The sequence below is a fragment of the Notamacropus eugenii genome, chromosome 4 (genome assembly GCF_028372415.1).
Source record: "Notamacropus eugenii isolate mMacEug1 chromosome 4, mMacEug1.pri_v2, whole genome shotgun sequence".
Classification (NCBI taxonomy): Eukaryota; Metazoa; Chordata; class Mammalia; order Diprotodontia; family Macropodidae; genus Notamacropus; species Notamacropus eugenii.
In genome coordinates, this window is record NC_092875.1 from 38,002,293 (window position 1) to 38,028,281 (window position 25,989).

A 25,989-nucleotide genomic window follows, 5' to 3' on the forward strand; every position below is an offset into this window, starting at 1 on the left:
CCTTCCAGTTCTAAGTTCTGTTGTCCTGTGATCCATTTTAAGCAGTCGTAGATGACATTTAAAGTGAAATTTAAATTAAGAACAGGAAATGTAAAATCCCATTTCATAAATTTTACCTGCTTCCCAGGGGATAGCGAAGAAAGTACTTTGTAAACTGGAAAAGACAATATAGAGATGGTTTATTGCTGTTGTCTATTAATAATACATTTTTAAAAAACATGCTTTACTTTCAATATTTCCATGAGTTCAGAGAGGAATTGAAGAAGAGATACAAAGGAAGACACTCACTCTGCCTCCTGTGGTTTTTTTTATCGTGTCTTAGTGGCCTTCCAGAATATTTCTGCTAAAAGTTTTTAATATTTGTGTTGCCTTTTTGTAGCTGTAGGCATTAATGAGGATGTCACCTTCCAGGATCCAGCAGAGAACAGACATGTTTGACCAGAACTGCAACAGGAAATCAGAATCACTTTCGTACATCCCTCTTTTCTTTCAATATTATCAAACCACTTCTCTTGAAGGTTTCATTCCCCCACGCATGTCTAAGAGTAGAGGGAGCCTTTACAGCAATCTATTCCTAATCTTTTCACTAGGAGATTCTGACAGTTGGACTACCTTACATTTGATAATGTTACAGTTCTGTGTCTCTTTCCTGGATCAGGAGAGAATTAAGATAATTGACAAGAACTGATTGACCTCAGTGATGGTCAGTTGCTAAACTTAAAGAGCATTTCCTCATTGGAATGATGATGGACACCATCATTTCCTTGGAAAACAAAGTAAATAGTCCTCAGGAGCAGCAAAACCCAATACAGAGGGGATGGGTGGGACATCTCAGCTATAAACCTTCCTGGGGAGAGATAGGATTCTAACTCTCCTTCTAGATCCCAGAAACCTTCCTTGGGCTCCTCTTCTGACCCTGGTCATGCTGACATGTGACCCTGCACGATATCACATGCATATGAGGAATGAGAAAGTACTTTAAAGAAAAGACTCCGTATGCTCCGAGGGAATTTCAGCAGAGTTGTGAATGGCTCATTTTCACAGTGAAAATGCAACACAGGAAGGAGCCATTTCAACAGGACAAACTGGCAGTCATGATCACATGTTTTAGAATAGCAACATAGTTTTGAGTGTTTGCTACCACAGGTGCCAAAGGAAAGTGGTTCTAATGTACTAATTAGGGACCTAAAGAATTGACAAGAAAAGCTCAAGGATCTGATGTATAGATGTTACTAATTACTTGGCACCAGTAGTACCTTTGGAGATGGGAAACGATTTTTGTTGGGTAGGCCTTAGCGAGAGGAAAGGAACTTGTTCATATCATTTATCAGTGCTGCTGAGGAAGTCAAAGATTTGTTCATTGAGAGCTCTCATTTTCACACACCCACAAACAAAAAACATTTTCAAATGCTTCTTGATTTCATTAGCTTGTTAAAACTGTTATGTCTTCCAGGATGACTGTTCTCCCACAAGTAAGCTTCAGCGCTTGCTGGCGGAATCTCGAGAGATGGTTACTAATCTGGAACTTAGCACTCTGCTCCCTGTTAGCCCTAGCAATCCCAGCCACAGTGTATGTTCATTTTTCTCTCAACTAAGTTTATACTCTCTGAATACTAAGTATAAAGGTGCAGACTGATCTCTGGGGAAGCATGGAAAACTTCTCTGGTGTTCCTGCAGAGTGCAGGGAGTGGTGCATGGGCTAAAAGATGGCCCTGCTTCCATACTGTTTCTAAAATATGATACTTAATGGGACATGTGAGGGGAAGAAAAGCTTAGTAAAATAAGACCTCTTTCACAAAATGACCCCTTACTTAACCCTCTTGAGGCAGTGCGTTCCACTTTTGGATAAACCACCTTGGTAGGAACTTTCTTCTTACATTGAGTCTAGATCTATCTGTCTTCACAACTTCCCCACACTGCTCCTGGTTCTACCCTCTAGAACCAAGCAGAACAAACCTAATCCCTCTTCCCCATGACAACCCATCAAATACTTGAAAGGCAGCCACATTGGACCCTGTGGTTGTTTCTCTCCAGACTGAACATCACCATTTCTTTCAGACAGCTCTCATCTCCAGTATCATCACTATCCTGCTCACCCCTGCATTTATCAGTGTTCTTACCCAACACTGGATTGCCATACAGATGTCATAGACTAGGGCAGTGGTAAGCAGGGCGAATGCCATCCCTTTTCAACATGCCTCTCTCAGCTTTTCTTCTGGCTAATGTGTCATGCCTTTTATTCCTACTGAGGAAGATGGAAAATCACTAACCTTCCTTCCCCTATAGAACTGTTTTCTGGTCATGCCCCTGCCATAATGTACCTGTGCTGTTTATTTCTTGGATGTCTGTGTAGAACTTTACATTTACCTATTTTAAATCCCATCTTATTTGATTTGGCCTATCATTCTTTCTTACTGAGATGTTTTTGGATCCTGATTTTATCATCTGTGGACTCACAGGATTTCAGTATTGGAAGAGACCTCAGTGATCCATACATGATCTGTTACAATATGCCCAGTTAGTTGCCCAGCCAACCTTTGCTTGAAGACTTCTACTGAGGGGGAAACATAGCACGTCCCAAGGAAGCCCATTCCCCCATAACTCCAAATGTTAATGAAATGTTTCAATATATCAAGCCTAAATTTGGCTTCTTGCAATTTTCAGTCATTGCTTCTAATTGAACATATCTTGCTAAATTTGACAGAGGTGCCTTCTGTGCCTTACTCAAGGCATTCATTAAAAAAAAATGTAAACAGCACAGATCCCTCGGGCATTCTACTTAGAGACCTACCTCCAAGCTGACACCAAACCATTAATGTTTTTCTCTGCAGCCATTTATTCATTCAGTTCTAAATCTACATAACTGTGCTATCACCTAGCCCACATGTCTTCAGTTTGTCCAAAACAATAGTCTAAGAGGCTTTGTCAGGGGCTTTGCTCTAGTTGGTCTAAAAGCATTTCTCTCATCTACTAGTTGAGTTACCTTTTCTTGAATGGAAATGAGATTAGTCAGACATAACTTATCATCATCAATGAACCATGCTGGTTCTTAGTGATCACTTCTTTCCTTCCTAAATGTTTGCAAGGGATTCTGTTGGTTCTCAAATTTTCCCTTGAATTAACATCAAGTGCCCTGCACTATAATTCAGAGATGTTCCCCCTCTTTCCTTTTTTGAATATCAGAACTGTGCTTTCTTTAGCACCATCTTATGTTGCTCCTCCCCTGCTCTACCTAAGTTTTCAAGTCAGCTGTTCATCAGTCACTTTCACTAACCCTGGGCTGGCAACTTGAACTCACTGAGGGCAGCGAGATGCTCTCTTATCATCTATTCATGTGTCATGGGTTTCAGTTCCCTTTAATTTCCTTGTTCTCTCTTTCCCAATTGGAAGACCATTGTTCTTGGCAGAAGGGTTGGGTAGTCCTGTCTTCTATGTCTTATCCATTATCATTAGCTCATTCATAGAAATCCAGTTTCTTCTTATTCTTTTTCTTACCTCCATCATATCTTAAAAAAAGATTTAAATGAATCTGTGATCTCATCGATTTGAAAATTCTCTCCACCAGTTCCAACAACAAGCTGTCCATGCCTGCCCATCCCATGGGACTCTCGTCCGTGTTTTCCCCAAAGTTCACCACTGTGGGTCTAGCCGTTGTGTTGAAACAAAACAGAACAAACATCCTCTTCACCATCGACTTTTTTGTGTGTGCTGATTAGCTTCCTTTCTTCTTGGCATGTTAATGGAAAAACATCCATTACTTTGCAGACTCCGTCACATTAACCGAGTGGTGTCTGCATCAGAGGGATGTATCTGGTCCTGCTTTTGCCTCTGGCAACTTGAGTGATCTTGGACCAATCACCTAACTGGTTTTTAATCTCGTTTTCCTCGTCTGTAAAATGAGGGGTTGGGTTAGATAATCCCTTTCAGTTTTAAAATTATATTCTAAATCCTTGGGTTTATGTTAGTTTGCTTTGTTTTTGCCAACCTCAAACAGCTTAATATTTCCAAATTCATATGGAAAGTCATTGTTTTTCATGCACTTTTCTCAGTACTTGAATTCACTCGCATCTCTCTGGCTGTCTTTGCCTAGTAATGATTACAGTTTGCTATAATCTTGTGTAAGTAGGAGCGTTGATGCTGAAAGGGGTCAGGAGCACAGTGTGCTTCTGGCTTTGGACTCAGAATACTAGGGCTCAACCCCAGAGTACCCTGCTGTTGGCACCTGGGCTGGTTTTGAGCAAGTCACTTAACTCTTCCAGTCCTCACTTACTCCATCTGTATAATGAGAGATTTGGACGCCTTCATCTGTCAGATGGTTGGTAGTTGAAAAACCCACAATGCTGTGACTGGAATGGCTAGTTTGGGCTAATGGAGGAGACCTTCCTTGGCATCTTTGGGACAGTCAGAGATCTGGTAGTCAGGCAAACAACAGTTCAAGCACTATTAGAAAAGTACTAGTAGATTGGGCTTGCACTTTCATGGTCCATGACTTAAGTCTAGGTTCCTCCAAAGACTGAGGAAGGAAGGAAGGAAGGAACTGGGTGAGAAGACTTCTGGGACCCCTCCCCCCATCTGTGTTCCTATGTCAGTCTTTTTTGATCCTTCTCACTGCCCCTCAATACAGTGCCAGGCCTGCAGTAGGTACCCTGTGGAGAGAGGTTGACTTGAACTATGCATCATCTTATTTCTAGCACAATGGCTCTGTGGTCTGTTCAATTGGTGGCAGGGTCTTCATTCAGGGTCTCTCAGAATAGTATGGGTTAAATCTGGCAAAGAGCTGATTGGGACAGTAGATGACCTCTATATAGTGTAGTTACAATGTCAAGTCAAGAGAGCTGGGCACTCCAGCTGGTGACAGCTGGAGAGTGGCATGAGAACCTTCCCTCCCTCTTCAAAAAAAAAAAAAAGCCAAACAACCTAAAACTCAAGAGATGTTATTCCTTAGAGTGAATTGTGTTGAACTAATTCATTAACTCCTTAAGATTAGCTATCTTTTAAAAGAGCATTAGAAGCAGCTGGGGAGCTCAGTGGAGAGATGGCTGGGCCTGGAGTCAGGAAGCCCGAGGTCAAATGTAGCCTCTGACACTTGCTACCGGTGTGATCCTGGAAAAGTCACTTAACCCCATCTAAGGCACAGTTTCCTCATCTATAAAGTGGGGATAATAATAGCACCTACTTCTTTGAGTTGTGGTGAGGATCAAGTGAGATAATACTTGTAAAGCACTTAAGACGGTGCCAGGCACATTGTTGTTCAGTCGTTTCAGTCTTGTCTGAGTCTTCCTGAACCCATTTGGGGTTTTCTTGACAGAGATACTGGAGTGGTTTGCTGTGTCCTTCTCAAGCTTGTTTTACAGATGAGGAAACTGAGGCAAACAGGGATAAGTGCCTAGCACATAGCAGGCACTTAAATGTGTATTTCCTCCCTTCCCTTCTACTGAGACATAATCTGAATAAAAAAGATGTACTTTCATCTATGTTTGTATTTAGTGGTAGAGTCACAGAATCAAAGTTTGATAGTTTAAAGGGAGCTCAGAGGACTTGTTTTCCAGGCCCCACCCAAAAAAGAATCCTTTCCATAACTCTTAACAAGGGGTCATTCAGCTGCTGCTGAGAGACCTTCTAGGAGGTTAGCCCTTCTAGGAGGGCTAACCTACCTGTTACATATGTGCATGGCTCTAATTCTTACAAAGTTTTTCATTACTTTAGATCTAAATTTATTTCTTTGCAATTTCTAACCACTGCTCCTCTTTCTGCCCTCTGGGGCCTGATCCTTGTTTCAGGCAACAGCCTTTCAGATACCTGAACACAGCTCTCATTGTCCTCCTCTTCTTTAGGCTAAATGTTTCCAGGTCCTTCGAATCATCCTCTTCTGGTATGGTCCCAGGGCCCTTCACCAGCCTTCCTCTGGATACTGTCCACTTTGTCAGTGTCCTTCCTAAACAGTAGTGCCCAGAATGAGCACAGTGCTCAAGGTGTAGTATGACCAGGACAAAACGCTAAGGAACTATCGCCTCTTTATTTCTGGAGGGGAGACCTCTCAGTGCAGCCCAAGATCAGGCTTTTTTTTTGTTTGTTTTTTTTGGGGGGTGGCAACCACATTTAGCTTACAGGCCACAAAAATCCCTCCATCTTTTTCAGATAAACTGCTGTCTAACCAGGCCTCCCCATCCTATACCCATCAAGGTCAATTTCTGAATCCATGTATAAGACTCATATTTATTCCAATTCAGTTTCATTTTATTAGATTTAGCACAGAGCTGTAGCCTGTTGAGATCTTGTCTGCCCTGACTCTGCTATCCAACATGTTAACTGTTCTTCACAACTTTGTACCATCTGATCATTTTATGAACGTGCTAGCAATGCCTTTAGTCAAATTATTGATAATTGTTAAAAATCCCACGGCTGAGCATTGAGACCTCATGGTTTCTACTGGCAAGCTCCAGGCAATGGGTCTTTTTGCTACTCTATCCACCCCTCCCCTCATCCCCCAGTTTGGAATTCTTCAGATTGTATTATCATCTAGTCTACTCTTTTGCTTCATTTCACAAGAATGGTAGGAGATGCTCTACCAGTCAGTTAACTGAAGTATAGGTAAGTTGTATCTAAGACCTTAATTACCCTGATCTACTAGTACAACCTAGTGTCCCTGTCAAAGAAGGAAATCAGATTGCCTTGCCATGACCTATTCTTGGTGAAGCTAGTTCATCATTATAAGCATTGCTTTGGATCCAGAGATTCCTTTAGTGATCTGTTCTAGAATTGTCTTAGGAATCAAAGTCCAGTTCACTGGCCTTTCCTAGTAGTTTACAGACTCCATTCTTTTCCTTTTTTGAAAATCTGGAGATTTTCTGTTCTCCAGCCCTGTGGTACCTGCCAAGTGCTCTTGCCTTCTTCAGGTATCACTGGCAGAGGCTCAGCCAGACCACTGGTCATCAACCAGACTGACTGATTACCAGTACCCAAGGATAGAGTTCAGCTGCCTTGAGTTCATCCAAGACAACTAAGTTCTCTCTTATGCTAGCTTTACCTGTCTTGGGTATCATCTCCCTGTCTGTCATTTTTATTCTTCTCCTTGGCAGAGAAAATAGAAGCAAATGAGATTTGAACAAGTGTTGCTTTTCTGTATCGTCATCCCCATTCACCCTTGCCAGAGCCACTGCTTGTTCATCCTGTGCCTTTGATCCTCCTCTTTCTCCCATGTAGCCATAAAGGTATTTATTGGGATTCTTAGTTTCTTGCAACAGCACCATTTCAACCTGAGCTTTAGGACTCTGGCCGCTTTATAACTCAGTGCCATCCCTGGCTTTTTGATCCACGTCCACTGCCATTTTCTGTACGTCTCTTCTTAAAGGGAGTTTGGTGAGTTCCTTTTGCTTCCACTTCAGTGTCTTTAGACAACTCTCATTCTTCCCCCCACCCCCCACCCCACCCCTGCCACTCCTCTTTTTGGAATTATTTCCATCTGTATCTTCAGAATGTGATTCTTGGGAATTTCCCATTCCTTCTTGGCTGACTTCCTCTAAAGGGTTTAGTTCATGCACTTCATTCCTATCCTTTTGCTGACCGCTACTGGATTCTGATTCTAGTGGGTACAGTCTAGGGCGTGTGTCATGCTATGCCCAGCTTTCCTCTCCTTCCTCACCTCAGACTCTAGTCTCTTCCTCCAGATGTCTGTGTCATTCACATCCTGGCAGCCAGTCTTTCCTTGTTAGTGAGAATTAGAATCGTGATAGGATTCCCCTGGTTGGTGCCTTCACTAAGGCAGTGAGCTGCCTTTCTTTTTAGTAGACTCTATACTACTTGAGGGCAGGGTGATCTCCCTTTAGTGCCCAGCACCAGATCTGGCACATAGTAGGTACTTAATAATAAATGCTTGTTGATCAATTGATTGGATTGCTTTCCTGTGTCTGTCCTGAGTACTGACTGAAGGGTTCTTTTGTAGACAGACGTCTCCGACCTGACAAATCACAAAATGCCGCTGCCAGTGATTGAAGAAAGCAGCTCTTGAGTCCAGTTTTCCGGGTGATCATGGGTAAGTCACCTCTGCTTATCTTGTGACATTTCCTAAGCAGCTTCAGAACACTGATAATGAAAGGTCAAGGCCATACTTTGTTTGTGCCCCTTCTCTTTCACATCACCTGTACCTGCCAACAGGCCCCTTCCACATTTCAGGGACTAAGTAAGTGTGGCCATGACTTGGATGGAGAGTCCTCGTTATCACAGAGTGTTGGATAAGAAATGTACCCTAGAGGTCACTTAGCCCAGCCTCCTTATTTTGTAGGGGAGGGCACAAGGACCCAGAGAGTCAAAATAATTTGCTCAAGGTCACAGCCAGGACCAGAACCTGGATCCCCAAGTCATCCCATTGCACTGCTTTGAACAAAGGAGGCACTCAATATGTCCTAGACATTCTCTAACATGATTGTATATCAGCATTTTTCAAAATCAGATCCTATACGAGTGGTTTACAAATAGCCTCTTCAGAACTCCTCTTTTGTGGAAAGAGATTTTTCATATTTAGTTACAGGATTAATAAAGGATAGTCTTAAACTTTGGACCTTTCCCACCAGCAGCTGAAGTTTCTGTCATGATTCCTTCCACTAGGGTCATTTCTCCCTCCTGAATGGTCCTGTATAGAGTTTCTCTGGAATCCAATTTCATATGGGCTGTTTGTTCAGAGATTTTTGAAGTTTCTGAAAGTCAGCACGAGCTCTTGAGATATAGCTAACAAATCATTGATTTTTGGTGTCAGCAACTTTTCAATTCTTAAAAATCCCTTTTGTGATAGTGCAGTTCTGATTTGTATGCATTTAGGAAAGGAGAGAAGAGTCCCGACCCATTTCCTGGAGGCAGCAGGCGAAAGGTTCCTACAAAGTCCTCTCTTCTGCAGCAAAGGGGACTTAGAGGTCTTTCACACACCTCCGCTGTGTCAGGAGGCAGAGGCAGTGGGGAATTAGACGTCACTATTCTCTTTTTACTGATCTTGTTAAGTATGTGTGTTTTTCCTCTTCCTCCCCGCCAGAAGCAGATTTCTTGTCTATTTGGAAGGAAGGAAGCAAACATCCTTGTATAACACTTACTTTGAAAGAAGAGGATTATAATTTTTCATAAGCAATAAACCGCTAATGGCCAAGGGCACCAGAAGCTAAAAGACCATTTCTTAACACCTGGATTTTGAATGTTGTCAAGTTAGTAGTTTCCAAATGTCAGACCTAGATGCTAGGCCTTATTTGTATATATTTGTGAAACCAAACTTGGTATGATGCTGAGAAAAACATGACTCTTGTGTGTAGAGATGCCCTCCCCCCAAGTGTTAGAGAAACCTTGGGAAAGCATGAGCATCAAAGTGAGAGCCCAACGGTCGCTGAGGAATGGTACAGAATTCTCCACGCTTTTGACCAATAGTCTGAACTCTTTTTTCTTGGCTGTATGTGCATTTTCCTTTGTTACTGGTCTATTATCAGGGTCAGTTCATAAATGCCTAAGAAATAGCATTCTCTTATTGCTCTGTTGTTTTGGCTCTGGACTTTGCTGTGTAAATAGACACGAAATAATGTGCAAAGTGTTTTTAACTGGAATGTACTTCCTGAGTGACTGAAAATTGATGTCCTTCAGCTCCAAAAAACAAGCTGAGCAATCCCCCTCTTGTAGTTGGGGGCCCCTTGTACACTAAAAGCTCACTAGAAGATCAAGTGTTCTGTGTGGTATTTTAATTTTTTCACCTCCAAGGAATGAGAACAGTACCGTATTTAACTTGTAAAGTCATTTTATTTTTTAAAAATATGCTATGTATATCTGTCTCATCTAAGAGAAGCAACAGCTGCATTCAGTGGAAATACTTTTTAACAATAAAGAGGATGACTTTTCTGTGGTCTCTTCTTGGTCTTAGTACTGGAGTGGAATCAGAGTGGTTGGTGGGGAGATGGAGACAAGGGAGGCGAGAAGAAGTTGGTGTCCCTAGGCCCTCCCACTCCCTTTCCAGACTAGGAACAGGCCATCCAATACATTCCATTATTAAGAAAAGGCCCGGCCTGGCAGCTTTGCTTAGGAATGTGGGGATTTATTTTTTAATGCTTTGCCAGCTTTCTATTGTGCTCACCTAAGGGCGTCTTTGTTAAAAAAAAGTTCTCCATGTTGTGTCAGCTGATTTTCATGAGTGTGGAGGACCCACCCCTTTGGGCCTGTCTAATTAGGGTGCTGAAAGTAGAAATGGGGTGAGGTTTGCTTATGTTCTTCATAAATGCATACATTATATTTGGACAGAGTGAAACTGAAAATATATAGTTTGATTCTTAGTAAAAAGGCTGCCAAGTTAGGAAACCTAACATGTCCTGAGAAAGGCTGGATTCCCACAGATATTCTCCTTACTGGCTTGCCTAATGACAAGTGAACACTGCTGATTTGCTGGATCTTAAACTCTTGGGGAACCAGATTTTAATGGGACTAGTCTTTGTGGGGCTGGGAGATTGGAGGCTGAAGGTCTTTTCTAGATCATATGATTACAAATTCTAGACTCCTTAGCATTGCGTATGCTCTTCCACACAGTTCAAGAATAGGAGAAATTTTAAGTTTCTTACATTATCTACAAGAGATTTGGGAACATCAGCTGCAATGCTTTTCATAGTGGCCTTTTTGCAAGCACTTTGCATGGCCTCTCCAGCATGAGATGACCAAGTGTTCCATTGGGTAATGTTCCAGTGATGCCTTTGGATGCACAATAAGGTGACTTCACCAACTCCTTTACCCACCACTTCTCCAGGAACCACCTATGAGCAACCTCCTTCCCTTTATTTTTGGATTTTGTCTAGGGGACAGTTCCTGTTCAAAGGTTGGTATCATCACACTAATTTAAAAATGGCCTCCAAGTTTTGTTTTAAAATCATATTTTAACATACATTTCCATCACTGACATCCTTCAGCTGTAAGAGAGGGCTACCAATTTATTTGTTTCAGTTGTTTGTCAGTCAGGAGTCATCTCAAGCTGCTGCATGAGACTCTCTTTATAAGGGTAATTTAGAGTTTATGGAAAGACTTGTGGTTTTTTTTTAACAGAAATTGAAAGACTATTTTAAAAAGTGGGGGGTGGAGCGTGGAAATCAAAGCTTAAGATACATAAGAGCTAAAAAGAGTTTTTTGCCTCCAGATTACGAATATTTCTGCCTAGGGCCAGAAAAGGTCTGAGTAAAAGATGGCAAATGAAGAGTCACTCGGGAGGTCAGCTAGAGGCCCACCAGCTCCTGGGGCTCAGCTCTCCTCCAGGATTCCTCTCCATGCCCCACCCCTTCTCCCTCCCCCAAAGCACCTGCCTCGAATTTCCATTCTCATCAGCAGGGTCTTGTGCCGGGGCCATTTTGCATTTTCGCTTCTGTTTGCTTGATGCCTTTCTCAGAATGCATTTGGAGCAGGTTTGTTATTCCAGGCCTTCCGAAGAATCATGTGGGATGGAGAGCAGAGTGGGCTGGAGATGGAGAGCACTGGGCAGGAGACTGGGCACATCAAGATAGCAATTGAAGAGGGAAAGGTTGAAAGCCCAGTCAACTGGGAGGGTGCTTAGATCAGTCTCAAAGACACTCTTGCTTTCCAGGTCCTTGGGGACAGATACTCTCAGGAGGATGTATGTCCTGTACCAGCTAATGTATCAGCCAGATCAATTGTGTTGTTTCAACAAATGTTAATGTATAAGACACAGCATAAACAGGAGTACAAAGTTTTTAAAAATACATGATCCCTTTCCACTGAGGAATGGATATGCCCAGATAAGTATAGAGGCCATCTAAGTCATTTTGCAGATGAGTAAACTGAGGCCCAAGGAGGTTAAGTACAGGTAATAAGAGGAAGAGCAAGTATTGGAACCAAAGTCTTCTGACTTGAAATCCAGTGACCCTACTGTGGCACCATGGGGATAGCTGCATTTCTTACCTGGCACAGGGAAGAGGGAAATCATAATATCTTACAATAAACACGTATTAAGCAACTACTGTGTACAGGGCACTGTGCTTGGCAGTGGGGCAGAGAAGTGATAAAAAATTTAGAGATGACCAAGTCCCTACCCTCAAGGAGCTCACTGCCCAGCTGAGAAATACTGCATAATATTATATAAAGCTATTAGAGCATTACAAAATAATGTCTGAGCAGGATGGGCAACAAGGAGAAGTTGGACTCTAAAGGGCGGGTAGGAATTCAGTAGGGAGAAGAGAGGAGGGAGAACCAGGAAAAGAATGTTGTCCTCACCAGGGGAGCTGTCCAGAATATGAGGCACCCCTTGGCAGGGGTGGGCTCTCCATCCCTAGAGGTCTTTAAGCAGAGTCGGATGACCATGTGTCAGGCATGTGGAGGAGGTACAGGGTGGACAGGGTGGCCTCTGACAATCTGTGGTTCCATGACCAGGACAATGCATGAGAAAGATTATTTTGGCCAACAGCATGAAGTTGAGATTGGGGGTGGGGGAGGGGAAACATGAAAGGAAGGTCTTTTTATTGTTGTTCAGTCACGTCTGACTCTCCATGACCCCATTTGGGGTTTTCTTGGCAGAGATACTGGAGGGGTTGACCATTTTACGATGAGGAAACTGAGGCAAACAGGGTTAAGCGACTTGCCCAGGGTCACACTGCTAACAAATGTCAGGCTGGATTTGAGCTCAGGTCTTCCCGATTCCGGACACGGTTCACCTAGCTAGCTGCCCACCTAGGAAGAGGATATTACTGTTAATTAAGGCCATGGTAATGACTGAATATACTAGCTTCATAAGAGCCCGGACCTTGACTTTGCTGGGAACTCCCAGGTGAGGAAATTCCTCTCTATGTGTGCCTGCCTTCACCATCTCTGCCACGTCTAGCCTTAGAGAGTTGCCTAAAGCAGATTTGCCCAGGATCACAAATGTTAGAAGCCCGGCCCAAACCCAGGTCTTCCTGGCTTTAAAGTCCGCTTTTCCACCGGCTATCTTATGTTGACTCTGGACTAGGGAATGTAGGCGGGGTCAGATTCCACAGGGCTGGGGAGGTGAAATTGACAGGACCTCGCAGCTGATAGGATTTGAGGTCTAAGAGAGATACACAAAGCGAGCCCCCCGACCTGGAGCGTGAGAATGGCCAACCCCCGCAGGATGTGCCAAGGAAACCCCATGGCCATCATGGTCCGCGGGGTCTGGAGAGTCAGACCCTCCCGAATGACTGAACAAGAGTGCTGAATGGGGCTTGTTTGTGGGGAGAAGGACTCGGGCAAGCCTTGGTGTTTTAAGTACTGGGCAGATGCGAGGCAGAAGGGAGAGGCGGAAGGGAGCGGGGCAGAGGCAGGAATGAGCCGCGGTAGGGACTGAAGTTCTGTGACCTTTGACGAGGAGACGAGCTAGAGATGGAGGCCAGGTGATCTGCCCTCAGGGGACCTGAGGAGCAGGGAGATGGGAGGGGGTCTAGCTCAGGTCCCAGGCTCCAGGGGAGGCCTTAGACTTGGAGGGTGACCGGCGTGGGGCGGGCAAGGATGGAAGGTGGAAGGAGGGCCGGCGCCTGGAGGCGGGGTGGGCGGAGCTCTGGGTCAGGTGCGGGGCTGGCCCGCCCTTCCTTGTTGAGCCCTGGGCAGGGGGCGGGGCGGGTCCTGGGCGGGGCCGGGGGCGGGGCCGGCCGGGAGGCGGGGCCTGCGGGTGACGCGCTCGCTCAGTCGCGCTGGGCTCCGGGCCGGAGCAGACGGGCCGTTCCGGGTCGGGAGGCGCTCGCGGAGCTCGCGGGCGGGAGGATGAACACCATCAAGAACGTGCCGGCGCGGGTGCTGAGCCGCAGGCCCGGCCACAGCCTGGAGGCGGAGCGGGAGCAGTTCGACAAGACGCAGGCAAGGGAAGGGTCCGGGGCGGGGGCCGGGGGGCGCGGGGGGCGCCCCGAGGCGGGGCCGGGCCGGGGGGCCGGGCCGGGGGCCCTCCCCTCCCCGCCGCCGGCTCCGCGGCCCCCACGCCCGGGGCCGCCCAGCTTCTACCTGGCCGGCATCGTGGGCTCGAGCCCCGGACCGGACCTTAGAGGTCAGCTAGGCCGGCGTTCCCGTTTTACAGGGCAGGAAACTGAGGCCCGGAGCGGGGCGGGGGCTGGCGGCCGGGCAGGGAGCGCCGCAGCCCCCCTCCCAGCCTGGCCTTCGCAGCCGCGCTCGGGCGCTACCCACCCTGCCTCCCTTCCACGCGTGCGGATTTCCCCATGCTGCCGCGTCCATGTGCCTGGATGTCATTGGCCTGGCGTGTGGTTTCCCACGGGGGCGTGTGTGTGTGACCCCCGTGTTTGTTTCCTCGCCGCCGGGGCATCCCTCCGCGCCCGAGCTCGTAGACGGAGCTCCCGTCGGGGTGGACGTGTAGACCTGTCTGGACATCGGTGTGTTTGCGGCCGGGATGGGGCCTCGGTGTGTGTTTCCCTACATAAATGTGTGGATGTGTCACTTTGTGCGCCTGTCCCTGCCCATATGTAAATGCCTTCCTGTCCGGACGGATCCCAGTAGGTGTTCATATGTAAATACTTAGAACTGTCCAGGCATTTCAGGGTTTGTGGGTCCCTTGTTGTTCTGTGTTTAACTGGATATTTGTGAGACAGTCTGGGGTGTGGGCAAGGGGACATGGGGGGGCACACTTACCTGCAAGAAAGGGCTGCCTAGAAGAGAAGTATTTGCCCCTTTCCAGGGGTCTTGGGACTGAAGAAGGTGCCTGTAGGTTAGGGAGTGGGGTAGGGTGGGTCACCCCCTGCTGTGCCTCTGGGTTCTTCTTCTTAGCCCAAAGGTATTCCAGAAAAAAAAAATGTCCAAAGAAGGTTTTCTTGGCTTAAGGAAACACGGAAGCCCAGTTGGGGCTCTGCCACCTCAGCTTAGCTGACAGAGGCCCTGGCAGCTAGGGGGAGCAGGGAGGTGAGGGTCCTCCTGCCCAGCTCCTTCCCAAGGAAGCCAGGCCAGGTGTTCCATCTAAAGGGATTCTGGCCTTCTGGGCCACAGGTTCATCTGTTCTGTAATAGTAGCTGACATTTACATAAGCGCTTTGAAATTTACAAAGGGTTTTGCATAGATGATTTCGTTTGAGCCCCTCCAACACTGTGACTTCCTCCCCGAGATGTACCTGGGAAGGGCACTTAGGCTATCCAGAGCATCCAGGATGGTTTGATTTGGCTGTCCTCCTGTCTCCAAGGCTGCCAGACCTGGACTTGGAAGAGATCCCGTCTAGGCCAATCTCTTCATTTTTGCAGCAAAGGAAACTGAGGCACAGCAGGGTTATGGGATTTAGAATTAGAAGCAGAACTGGTCAGAGAACTCAGCTGCTCTCTGTTCCAAGCCCTTTATCTTTTAGGTGAGGAGATTGAGACCCACAAAAGTGAAGGGGCTTGCCCAGAGGCACCCCGTTTGTGAGCATCAGTGGCGGGGTGGAGGCCAGCTCCTTTCACAGTGATAGGACAGGTTGTGTTGTGGAAGAGGGGGTTATGACTGTCCCTGTGGGCCCCCACAGTCAGCACTGGGAGCAGTGAATGGATGGAAGTTGCCGGTTTAGATTCGACGTTAGGAAAAACTTCCTGACAATGAACACTGTCCCAAAGTAGGCCGGGCGGCCTTTGGGAGGTGGAGCAGTTTCTCCTTCGTTGGAGGCCTTCCAGCAAAGGCTGGATGGCTCCTTGTTAAGCGTATAACGGAGGAGATTCTTGGGACTCAAAGGCCTTTCTGTGTCCCTTTTAGCCCTGAGATTGTCAACACCCATGGAGGCAGGTGGGACAGGGAGAGATGATTATACCCATTTTACAGATCAGGAAGCTGCATCTCAGGACTTGCTTGTAGGAAGCCTGAGGGCCTACCTGCCTGTGCTATCCACAGCACCGCCCTGCCTCTCAAATGCATCCTTTGTAGTGTTGGGGGGGCTGGCTATCAGTCTTTTCCATATGGAAAGAGAAGTCTGTGCCTCTTTTCAAGGCTGAGTCACTAGAAATGAAGGAATCTCTTTCTCCATCTCCCCCTCCTATCCCCAAGTCTTTGCTTCTCACGGTAGGACCATGTTTCCTTAGCGGAAACTCCTTGTTTCCTTTTCCTCTGGATTGGAGTTTGCCAGAGAGGCCTAGTATCTCAGTAGTGCCAAGGTGAAAAGTTTGATGTATGTGGTCAGACTTGTTTGTCTGAGCTCTTGCCCAAATACAAACATGTGCACACCCTCTTATTAAATACCTGTTCCTCACAAACACTTCCGGCCCCAGACAGGCTTCCCCTGCTCTTTCCTTGGCTCCAGAGCCCAATAGGACCAGAGTTCTGAAGCCTGTGTTTATTTAAACACTTAAATCATGGAGGACCCTTTACTGAAGTCTTATTCTGAATAGTAGGAGCAGTCAAGCACCAAGCATTTATAAAGCACCCACTGTATGCTGGGCACCATACTAAGCCCTATGGATACAGAATCATTTCATTAACTAGCTTTTGTTAAGGACCTACTATGTGCCAGGTAGCCCCACTGTGTATTCAGTCCTCTTTATTAGAATTGAGAGCAGGGATTATTCCCAGGATTTAACATAGTGTTTTGCATATAATTAAAGCTTAATAAATGTCTTCTGATCATTCACATGGGTAGGCCCTTGAGAGGGGCCAGGCGGGGATTGTGATTTCACTGGTTTAGGGTCTCCTAGGTAAGGCAATTCCCTCTACTCATGCAGGTTAGTGCCTAGAGCCAGGGTCACCCAGCTAGGATGAGTCAGAGGCAAGATTTGAACCAGTGACTTCTTGACTTTGGGGCCCAGCACTGGACTGGACACTGGAGATACAGTCCTTGGCGAGATCCTGTTCTATCAGGAGAGATGGCTCGGGAGAGAAGGTGCCAGGATGATGGAGCCAGGGCTCAAAGGGACTGCAGACTGCATCCAGTCCCCAGCCCCTTCATTTTACAGAGGAGGAAACTGAGGCCCAGAGAAAGAAAGGGGCTTGCCAGAATTAGATCCTGGGGTATCAATGCCTGTACTGTTGTCCTGTCTCCCTTAGTTTGGCAGCCTGAAATGCCCAGCTCTCCTGGAGGCTTGGCCCTTGGTAAGGGCTTTCCTGACCTCAACTTGTTTCACTACCCATCCCCCACCCCCTGAAAATATTACTTTATTTTTACCTTACATATACTTTGAGTAACTGTCTTAGATCCTTTGGATCTTCATTTCATCATATGTGTTGTGGCACTAGGTGACCTTTGAGGTTCCTTTATCTCAGAATTCGTCATTCTGTGAGCCCGTGTAGACATTCTCTGTATTTCCCTACGGCTGGAAAGGGTCCTCCAAAGCCACCTGGTCTAAGCTTTTCATTTCACCGATAAGGAAACTGAGGCCCCGAGAGGTTAAGTGAAATCACCCAGGGGATAAAGATAATAGGTGGGCTTCAAAGCCAGGTGTTCGGACTGCAGAAGGGAGGGGAAGGGGAACAAACAGCCATTAAGTGCCTACTGTGGGAAGTTGGCACTTTATTATCTCATTCCACTGCCTGCCCTTCTGCTCCTGTCCCCCTGGAAACCCCCAAAGTAGCATGTAAACCATCAAAGGAAGGGCCGTGTTTTCCAGTTTTGTATCTCAGTTGTCTAGCCCAGCACCGGGCACGTAGTACATACTTAATAAATACTGAACTGACTTGAATTGGTGTTTACCCAACCGAGTCAGCTGAGAACTGATATCACCCACCCATTAAAGTTCCCATCGCTTCTCATTGGGTTTGGAGTCAGGAAGACCTGAGTACAAATGTGGCCTCAGACACCTAGGTGTGTGACCCTGGACAAGTCACTTTACTCTTTTTGCCTCTGTTTCCTCATCTGTCAAATGAACTGGAGAAGGGACTGCCACACTACTCCAGCATCTTTGCCAAGAGAATCCAGAATGGGGTCACAGAGTCAAACATGACTGAACAACATCCCTACTTAATTGAGGTTGAAATGTCCCCTGCATCACAGGGTGAAACAGTTGAGACAACCCATCAGCAAGTCACTTCCCCATCGTCCATGTTTGCAGAGAGCCAGCCCTCTGACTTCTTGGGCTGTTTTAGAATCAAGTCCCCACAAGCGGCCTGCACCTGCATTTTCACTCTGAAATGAGAAAAATGCATTGGGCTGCCCCCTTCCCCATGTGATGAACAGTAATGACTTCATGGTAAACCTTGGGCCGCCAGCAAGCCCCCACCTGATGAGAATCATCTGCCCAGAAATGGCCCTGCAAATTACTAATTTATCACCAAGATTACCATCATTACCCTACAGTGTCCTGCACTTTCTTGGCCCTGACATCTAATTCATAAAAACTGAATGTGGTTTTAAAAATTCTAGCTCTTTTAGAGGTACCAGAGTGTTACAGGGCCCGATGCACAGCAGACATCGACAGAACTGTTTATTGTTTGGACGGAACGTATATTATGGATGTTCCATAGGACTCACCATCTCTGGGAGGAGCAGTGTGACCCAATGGATGGAGCCCTGGACCTGGAGTCAGGACTGTGGTTCTTAGTTCAAATACTACTTTTGACTGGTTTGTTTTGTTTTGTTTTTGAGATTGCTGAGTTCAGCAGTCACTCTTGGGCTGATTTCTGTGTTAATTATCCCAGAAGCTTTAACCTGCCTCATTTTTCTGACCTGGGTTACTTTATTCCTTGGTCCTCTGCCCCAGAGGTCACCATATTGGTGCAGGGCTCAGTGTAGACCCCTGGTTGGCTTTAGCTCTGCTGTAGCCAAGAACTTCCAAACCCAAGGGATCCCTCAGATGCAGCCTTCCCCAGTAGCAGAGGTCAAAGGATGTGCCACCATATGTGTGGCCTTACTTTTTAAAAAATGGTTAATTGATAACACCTTCATTTTCAAATGGATCCTTTCCCTTTCCCCTTTCCCTCCCCTGTGAGCCATGTTTTGTAATAAAGATAATAACAAAGTGGGGGAAAAAATGTAGTTGAGTGAAACCTTTGCAGCATTCTATACTCTTAACCCCCTCCCCACCTCTGCAAAGAATCAGTCAGTCAATCAACAAACATTGGTTAAATGATTACTCAGTGTGTCTGTGGGACTGTTCTAGGTGCTGGGCATACAAGAAGAACCCCCAAACAGTCCCTGCCCTCAAGGAGGGAGTATATATATGTATGTATGTATGTATCTATCTATCTATCTATACACACACACATACATGTGTATATACACATATATATGTATACACACACACACAAAGTAAATCGGTACCTCTAATACTATGAATAAGTCACTTTTCCTCTGGGTCTCAGTTTTCCCATCTGTAAACCAGAGGAGCTAATAGTACAACTTACAAAGGGGTGGTTAGGAGGATCTCTCTTTCATTTACAATCTCCCTGTTTGTGTCAAATGCTTTACCAGTATTTAAAGGCCTACTGAATGCCAGTTGTTATTGAGACAATGGGATGAAGGTGAATCTGGCAGTGCATTCTGGACCCAGGTGTTCTCCAGGGCTCTTGGTGTGTGATATCGAAAGGACTTGATGGAAGTAGTGACCCCTGGGATGCCTGTGGGTCCCAGCTAGTGCTTTGGTGATGCCCCAGTAAGATCGTGCTCAGAAAGGGCTCTGCCAGCCTCAGCACCCTGGGGAGATGGATAGGAGCTCTTATTTGTGTCTGGTGCCCTTGGGTCAAGGACCTGTGACTTCAACAAGCCAGCACAGGTGGGCAGAGGCACAAACTACTAGGATGGGGGGATCAGGAAAGGCTTCAAGTAGAAGAAAAGGAGGCTTGGGCAAGCTTTGGAAGCAATTAGAGAGGATAACTTAACAGGTCAAATTGACAAGCATTTATTTATTAAACCCTGACTGTGTGCCTGGCTCTGAGCTAAGGGCTGGAGATATACAAAGAAAGGCAAAAACAAAAAACAAAAAAAAACCCCCCCACCCCAAAGAAGTCTTAAGGTTTGGAGGCAGAAGGACTTGCTAGTCAGTGTCAGAGGCCAGATTTTCATATACTCATTTATATGTTATTATTTTGCATACATGGCTTCTCTCCCTTATGAGATTTCCCCCTTTTCTTTGAGGTTTTTTTTTTTTATAAGGGATGGAACTCAGTAAATGTTTGGAAGAAGCAGAGAAAGCCTTTGATTAGCTCAGGGGGTCAGACTCGGTTTTCATTCATTCATCCTTCAGTAAGATTGATGCAGGTGCCTTTTGAAAACTGACAAACGATAGTGATAACATTGAATTCAGACTCAGGAACCAAACGATCAAGTATTTATCAGGCACCTCCTAAGAGCTGGGTCCCAGTCCTGCCTCCGAGGTCTGGTGGCTTGGTGGAGCTGGGTTGGTTCTGAGATCTTGGGGCGGTGCTCGAAGGTGACAGGGTACAGATAGTTGAGGACAGGTAATGTCCACCAGGTATGCTGAGTGCCTTCCTGCCATCTTCTCATTCAATCACTCATCTGCCGGAAAGACCCATTGATCGAACTCTGTAATATGTGTCCTCGAGTATCAGCCAACACAACCCTGTGAGATGGGTACTAAAGGGGTTATCCTCATTTTATAGATTAGCAAACTGAGGCTTAGGAAGGCTAAGTGACTTGCCCAGGGTCACACAGCTAGGGCTTCAAATGGAACCTACGCTGTCCTGCTTCCAAGTCTAGGAGTCTTTCCACCCTGCTATAGATAAAAGGGTTCCACTGCCAACTTGAGGAGATGGAATTTAAACCAACTCACCTTGATCTTATTCCAAAGATATCTTAAAGCATCAACGTCTCCCTCAAATGGAGTGGGGGTGGGGAAAGGGGGAAAGATCCATGAAATAAGATCGCCCTAGACGGCCAGTCTGATGACAAGGAGCCAGGGGGTTGGCTTGGCTTTTTCCCCTGATTGGGCCTCTCTTGGGAACTGGAGGGATGAGACAGTTGCTTGCATATCATTTTTCTTCCCATGCTAAACAAGCTTCCAAGCCCTCTGTCCCCCTGGAGAGATGAGCAAGAGCCCCGCCTTCCCCAGCGATGTCTTGACTGGGTATGGAGTCTGTCCTTCATTTTAAACTTTCCATGATGGATGAGTGAGGGCTGTGGGAATGAGGCTTTGTAACTGGTTAATATTTAACGGGATTGCTCCCAGGAAGATCAAATGAACTCCCTTCAGATTGAATTGCTAGGGGGAAGCTGTGTGTATATATGCATCATTCAGCAGAACATCTGCTTGTCTATCCATCCGTCCATCCCTCCATCCCTCCATCCGCTTGTTGTCCCATCTGTCCATTCGTGTATCTCTCTATCTACCTGTTTGTCTTTCAACCTGTCCACCTATCCATCTGTCCATCCATCTATCCATCCATCCTCCCATCTACTCATCCCTCTGTCCATTCATCCATCCACCCATGCACCCATTCATTCATCTATTCATCTTTCCATCTCTCTGTCCACCCACCCATCTGTCCATCTATCCAGACACATACACACTCTCTCTCTCACACTCTCACACTCACACACACTCACACACACTCAAACATAGGGCTTATTGACCTGCCTTACAGAAGATTGTCTAATCCTTTGTTGTAGACCCCTTTTCTTCCATCTCCTGTCAGGGTGTTTTCAGGTAACCAACCATCTTGGTTTCCTGAGAGCCCAAGGGCTTGGTAAACCCTAAAGTGCTATTTCAAGGCTTATTATTATTAGACACTCAGCTGCTTGCCAGCCTCCCTTTCTCTCTCTTTTTGGGCGCACATTGGGCTGGGAGGAGGGGGGAATGTTTCGGTGTAGAGTTTCTGGCTAGGGCAGCCTTTTCAATGTGCTCATCTCAGATGTTGATAAGCTGCAGAAATAGGAAGCTTTGGGGTCAGTCCTCTGCTGTGCGGTGAGGAGGTAGGAGGGGGGAAGCCTGTGAACTCATCTCTCTCTGTCTCTCTCTCTGTCTCTCTCTCTGTCTCTCTGTCTCTCTCTCTCTGTCTCTCTGTCTCTCTCTCTGTCTCTCTGTCTCTCTCTCTCTGTCTCTCTGTCTCTCTCTCTGTCTCTCTGTCTCTCTCTCTCTGTCTCTCTGTCTCTCTCTCTGTCTCTCTGTCTCTCTCTCTCTGTCTCTCTCTCTCTCTATATATATATATACACATATATGTTTCTCTGTCTCTTGGGCTTATGAAGGTTGCAGCCTGGGCATGGAACAGGGAGCTGAACTTTGTGTGTGTGTGTGTGTGTGTGTGGTATGTTTATCTGGAGTGGGTTTATCTGTGTGTATATAATACTCAGGTGAGTTCCCAGAAAACCTGCTTTGTTGTGTCCTTCCCAGTCCCCTTGGTGATAGCATGCACTTTAAAAGTGAACAGGCCTCACTGGGTGCTGGCAGCCTGGGCCCTGGGATGTGCCTGTCACCGCTGGCACCCAAGAGCTCAGACTGAGATAGGGCAGGTGATGCCATCTTTCTCCATAGGGAGGGAGTGTCTCCCCTCCCCTGGGGTGGGTTTGGGAGCCTTGGAAACTTTAGGCACAGATCCTTTTTCTGACCCCAACTCAGACCTTTTCTTATCCCAGCCTCAGCTTCCCCATGGGATTCAGTTCAACTAACCCAGTGTGTATTAATCACTAACTCTTTTCTAGACCGTATGCTAGCTGGTAGGAATATAAAGACAGAAAGAAACAGTCTCTGTCTTCAAGAAGTATATATTCTGTCAGGGAAAAGAGCACATGTGTGCAGATAAGGAAATAGAAAGCATACGAAAAGTACTTTCCAAAAGGAGTAAGCCCTAACAATTGGGGTAGATCAGGAAGAACCTTATATGAATCCTGCTTTGAAGGAAGTTAAAGGATTTTGAAGGATTTGAGTAATTTGAAGGATTCTAAATCGTAGAGGTATGGAGGGAGGACATTCCTGGCGGTGGGAACAGCCCATGCAAAGTCACAGAGGTGGAAGATGTACACGTTGTGTACAAGTATGTACTGGCAAAGGACTACTGCTCAGGGTCAGGATACAAGAGATGGCCTATGGAATACAGTCATTAGGAAGTGCTTGGTGACTTTGCATCAGATCCAGCCAAACTAGGCTGGTGGGTGGTGGGTAGGAGAGGGGTGTGTGTGTGTGGTGTGGGCAGGGGTGGGGATAGGTGGGTGTTGCACCGAAAGCATATTTATGGTCACAGCTATTTTTAAACAATCAGATTCTTCAGAGGACCCTTTCTTCAGGAAGGAGCTTTATCAAATTCCTTTGGTTATGTACGGAGTAGTTGGTCAACAAGCGTTTATTGGGCTCTTGTTGTATGCCAGGAACAGTGGAGTCCCTGGGGCCTTAGCTTGAGTTCTGATTCTGTTTTTTGCTAGCTAAGAAAAAGGGTTCAAAGATTAAGAGGAGAATGTGGACCTTAGATGCTGTCCAGGTCAGCCCCTCATTTTACAGATGAGGGAACTGAGCCCCAGAGAGGGAGGCTGCAGCCCAGTGAAAATAGCAAAGGATGAGCGGTCACCTGCTGGTGCAGATTCAGATCTCCCGGCATGAGCCGCTTTCTACCCCAAGGCAGATGTGGACAAATGTCTTTGCCTCCTTGGGTGGCACTTTTCTCGTCTGTGGACAGAAACCTTCCTCCCCATCATGGATCCTGTGCTCTTTGGTCATTTGGCCACGTTTGCACATGGAAGGGCTCCTAGAGTTATGATCTGGACTCGCTGAGGTCTCTTGACTTCACATCAGCCCCTGCTTTTTCCACTCTATTATGCCAGTATTGTCCAGAAACAGGGAAGGAGCCTGTCTCAGTATCCCCTACTCCAACCAACCTTTGGAGGAATTGACCAGCTGAGTGACCTTGAATGGGTTCTTCAGGCAGTCGATCTCTCTCCTCTCCTTGGTTTCTCGATTCTCTTCTCTCTCTTCTTTTTCTCTTCTTTTTTCTTCTCTCTCTTTCTCTCTTTTCTCTCTCTCTTCCTCTCTTCCTCCTCTCTCTGTCTCTCTGTCTCTGTCTCTGTCTCTCTCTCTCTCTCCCTCCCTCCTCTCTCTCTCTCTTCTTCCTTCCTCTCTCTCTCTCTCTCTCCCTCCCTCCCTCCCTCCCTTCCTCCTCTCTCTCTGTCTCTGTCTCTGTCTCTCTCTCTCTGGTTCCCCACTTCAGTTTTTTCATCTGCAAAATGGGGGTGCTCCCTTCCCTGCCCGCTTTCCCAGGCTGTTGTGAAAAGGCACCAGGATTCGGGGAGTCACTTTGTGGCCACAGAGCATCAGTTACACACATCTAAGTGATCTGGATCATTGTTCTCCCTTCCCCCTGGCACGGTGGGGCCAGGCCCTGGGGGTTCACTGCCCTGACTGGCTCTGCCAATGCTACTTTCACTCTGATGATTGCTGGAGCAGAAACCTGGTCAAAGATTAACTAACATTTATGAGCTGCGGCTGAAGAGCTTAGGAAACAATGAAAGAGGAAGGAAGGCAGCCAGCCAGATCCGAAGAGGAGCAGGGGGCCCACGTGAACCACAGCTATTTGCCAATCTCCCTCCTCCCCCTCTTCTCTCTTATTTATTTTTTAAAGTTAAGCAAAGCTGTCTGTTACATTGACCTCCACTGAGCGTAGATAGTGCAGAGGCTGGAATGCCAGGCTTGGAGGCAGGAAGACCTGAGTTCAAATCCTGCCTCAGACACTTACTAGCTCTACGATCCCTGAACGAGTCGTTTGCCTCAGTTTCCTCATCTGTAAAATGGAAATAGTTAATAATGCCCACCTCCCAAGATCAAATGAAATTGTAATTGTAAAGCACTTAGCACAGGACCTGGTACCTAGTAACCTCCATGTTTTCTTGTTCAGTCTTTTTTTAGTCATGTCCTACTCTCTGTGACCCCATTTGGGGTTTTCTTGGCAGAGATACTAGAATAGTTTGCCATTTCTTTCTCCAGCTTATTTTACAGATGAGGAAACTGAGGCAAACAGGGTGAAGTGACTTGCCCAGGGTCATATAGCTAGTTAAGTGTGTGAGGCCGATTTGAATTCAGGAAGATGAGTCTTCCAGACTGGGCCCAGCCATCTGTGCCACCTGACCTCTACGTAAACATTAGTTATTTTTGCCATAATTACCAACTGAAAGGGAGCATCTACAAAGCTTTGTAAAGTGCCCGTTGTTCCCAGGGCTCTTAACCTGCCCAGTGAAACCCTCAGACCCCCTTTCACCCTCTCAGAATCAGGCCCTGTTGCTAACAGTCACTGAAGGAAATGCTGCATTTCAGTTAGAGTTTACTAAAAATAAAGATGTTAGGGTTTTTTTTTTCCCATTCAGATTTCCAGACTCCCTGAAGTCTCTCACAGATCCCAGGTTTCTCCTGATGGGGAATAAAATGGGGCCCTCAGGATACAGAACGTCCCCTGGCCTCAAGGAACTTATGTTCTAGAGCATGTATGGAATTAAATATTGCTGAAAGGGAAATTGAGGAGGGAAAGACCCACCCATCACTGGTTTGGGAGTCAAGACCTGGGTTCAAACACTGCATTGGGGAAATCACGTAACTTCCCTGGGCCTCAGTTTCCCCTTGTGTGAAATGAAGGGGTTGGCCTCAATGGCTACTGAAGTCTTTTCTGGCTCTGCTTCTATGATCCCAAAATCATGAACAATGAGTGACCAAGATGTCCCAGGCCCTGTTCATACGTCTTGGAGAACCAGGGCTGACCTCTTAGGAGGAGAGAAGGCACAAGGTTCACCCTTGCCCTGATGCCAGTCCCAGGTGTGTCAAAGGAAAGATTTTTCCTTAGACTGCATGTGCATGGATGGTTGGCTGCTCTCCCAGTGCCAGGAGCCAGGATGGAGGGCTGGTCTGCTATGTCCTTCCTTCTGGGAGCACCTAGATCTGCCCAGGCAGCCAGCTGGGTGACTGTCGCTCATCATACTGGAAGGCCTGGGAAGAACCTCCCCAGAAGGTAGAACCCCCAAATTAGGATCCACCCCTGGGCAGGTAGCAGCATTTTCCCCATAGCGTCATGGGAGATAACCGTGCAAGGTGGGAAAGCCCCCTGGTAGGTGTGGGGGGAAGACAGGATATGACTTCCTTGGTAGAAATGCCACCCTTGTGGAATCATCATGTTCCAATTGGCAATACTACCTTCCCTGACTCTGCCTGGAGG

The 25,989-nt window shown here is 46.5% G+C and overlaps 2 protein-coding genes across 9 annotated transcripts in view; both read left to right on the forward strand.

Annotated features, from left to right (window-relative positions):
• The window catches only part of CCDC62 (coiled-coil domain containing 62), a 51,375-nt gene extending 41,508 nt beyond the window's left edge, over window positions 1-9,867 (forward strand). For 5 of the 7 annotated variants that reach the window (XM_072600605.1, XM_072600600.1, XM_072600599.1 and 2 more), the window contains 3 exons: window positions 1,454-1,570; window positions 7,943-8,032; window positions 9,023-9,867. In XM_072600605.1, the coding sequence (XP_072456706.1) occupies window positions 1,454-1,570; window positions 7,943-8,008 (183 nt within the window). In that variant the 3' untranslated portion in view covers window positions 8,009-8,032; window positions 9,023-9,867. Of the gene's footprint in view, window positions 1-1,453; window positions 1,571-7,942; window positions 8,033-9,022 lie in introns of those variants that run through there. The other 2 variants (XM_072600601.1, XM_072600604.1) reach the window with 2 other exon arrangements.
• Window positions 9,868-13,640: 3,773 nt separating this feature from the next.
• Window positions 13,641-25,989, forward strand: part of HIP1R (huntingtin interacting protein 1 related) — a 73,961-nt gene continuing 61,612 nt past the window's right edge. For both annotated transcript variants that reach the window (XR_011965402.1, XM_072600608.1), the window contains exon 1: window positions 13,641-13,821. Coding sequence is in view for 1 of the 2 variants with exons in the window: in XM_072600608.1 (XP_072456709.1) it covers window positions 13,729-13,821 (93 nt within the window). In the remaining variant the exon portion in view is untranslated. The remainder of the gene's footprint in view (window positions 13,822-25,989) is intronic.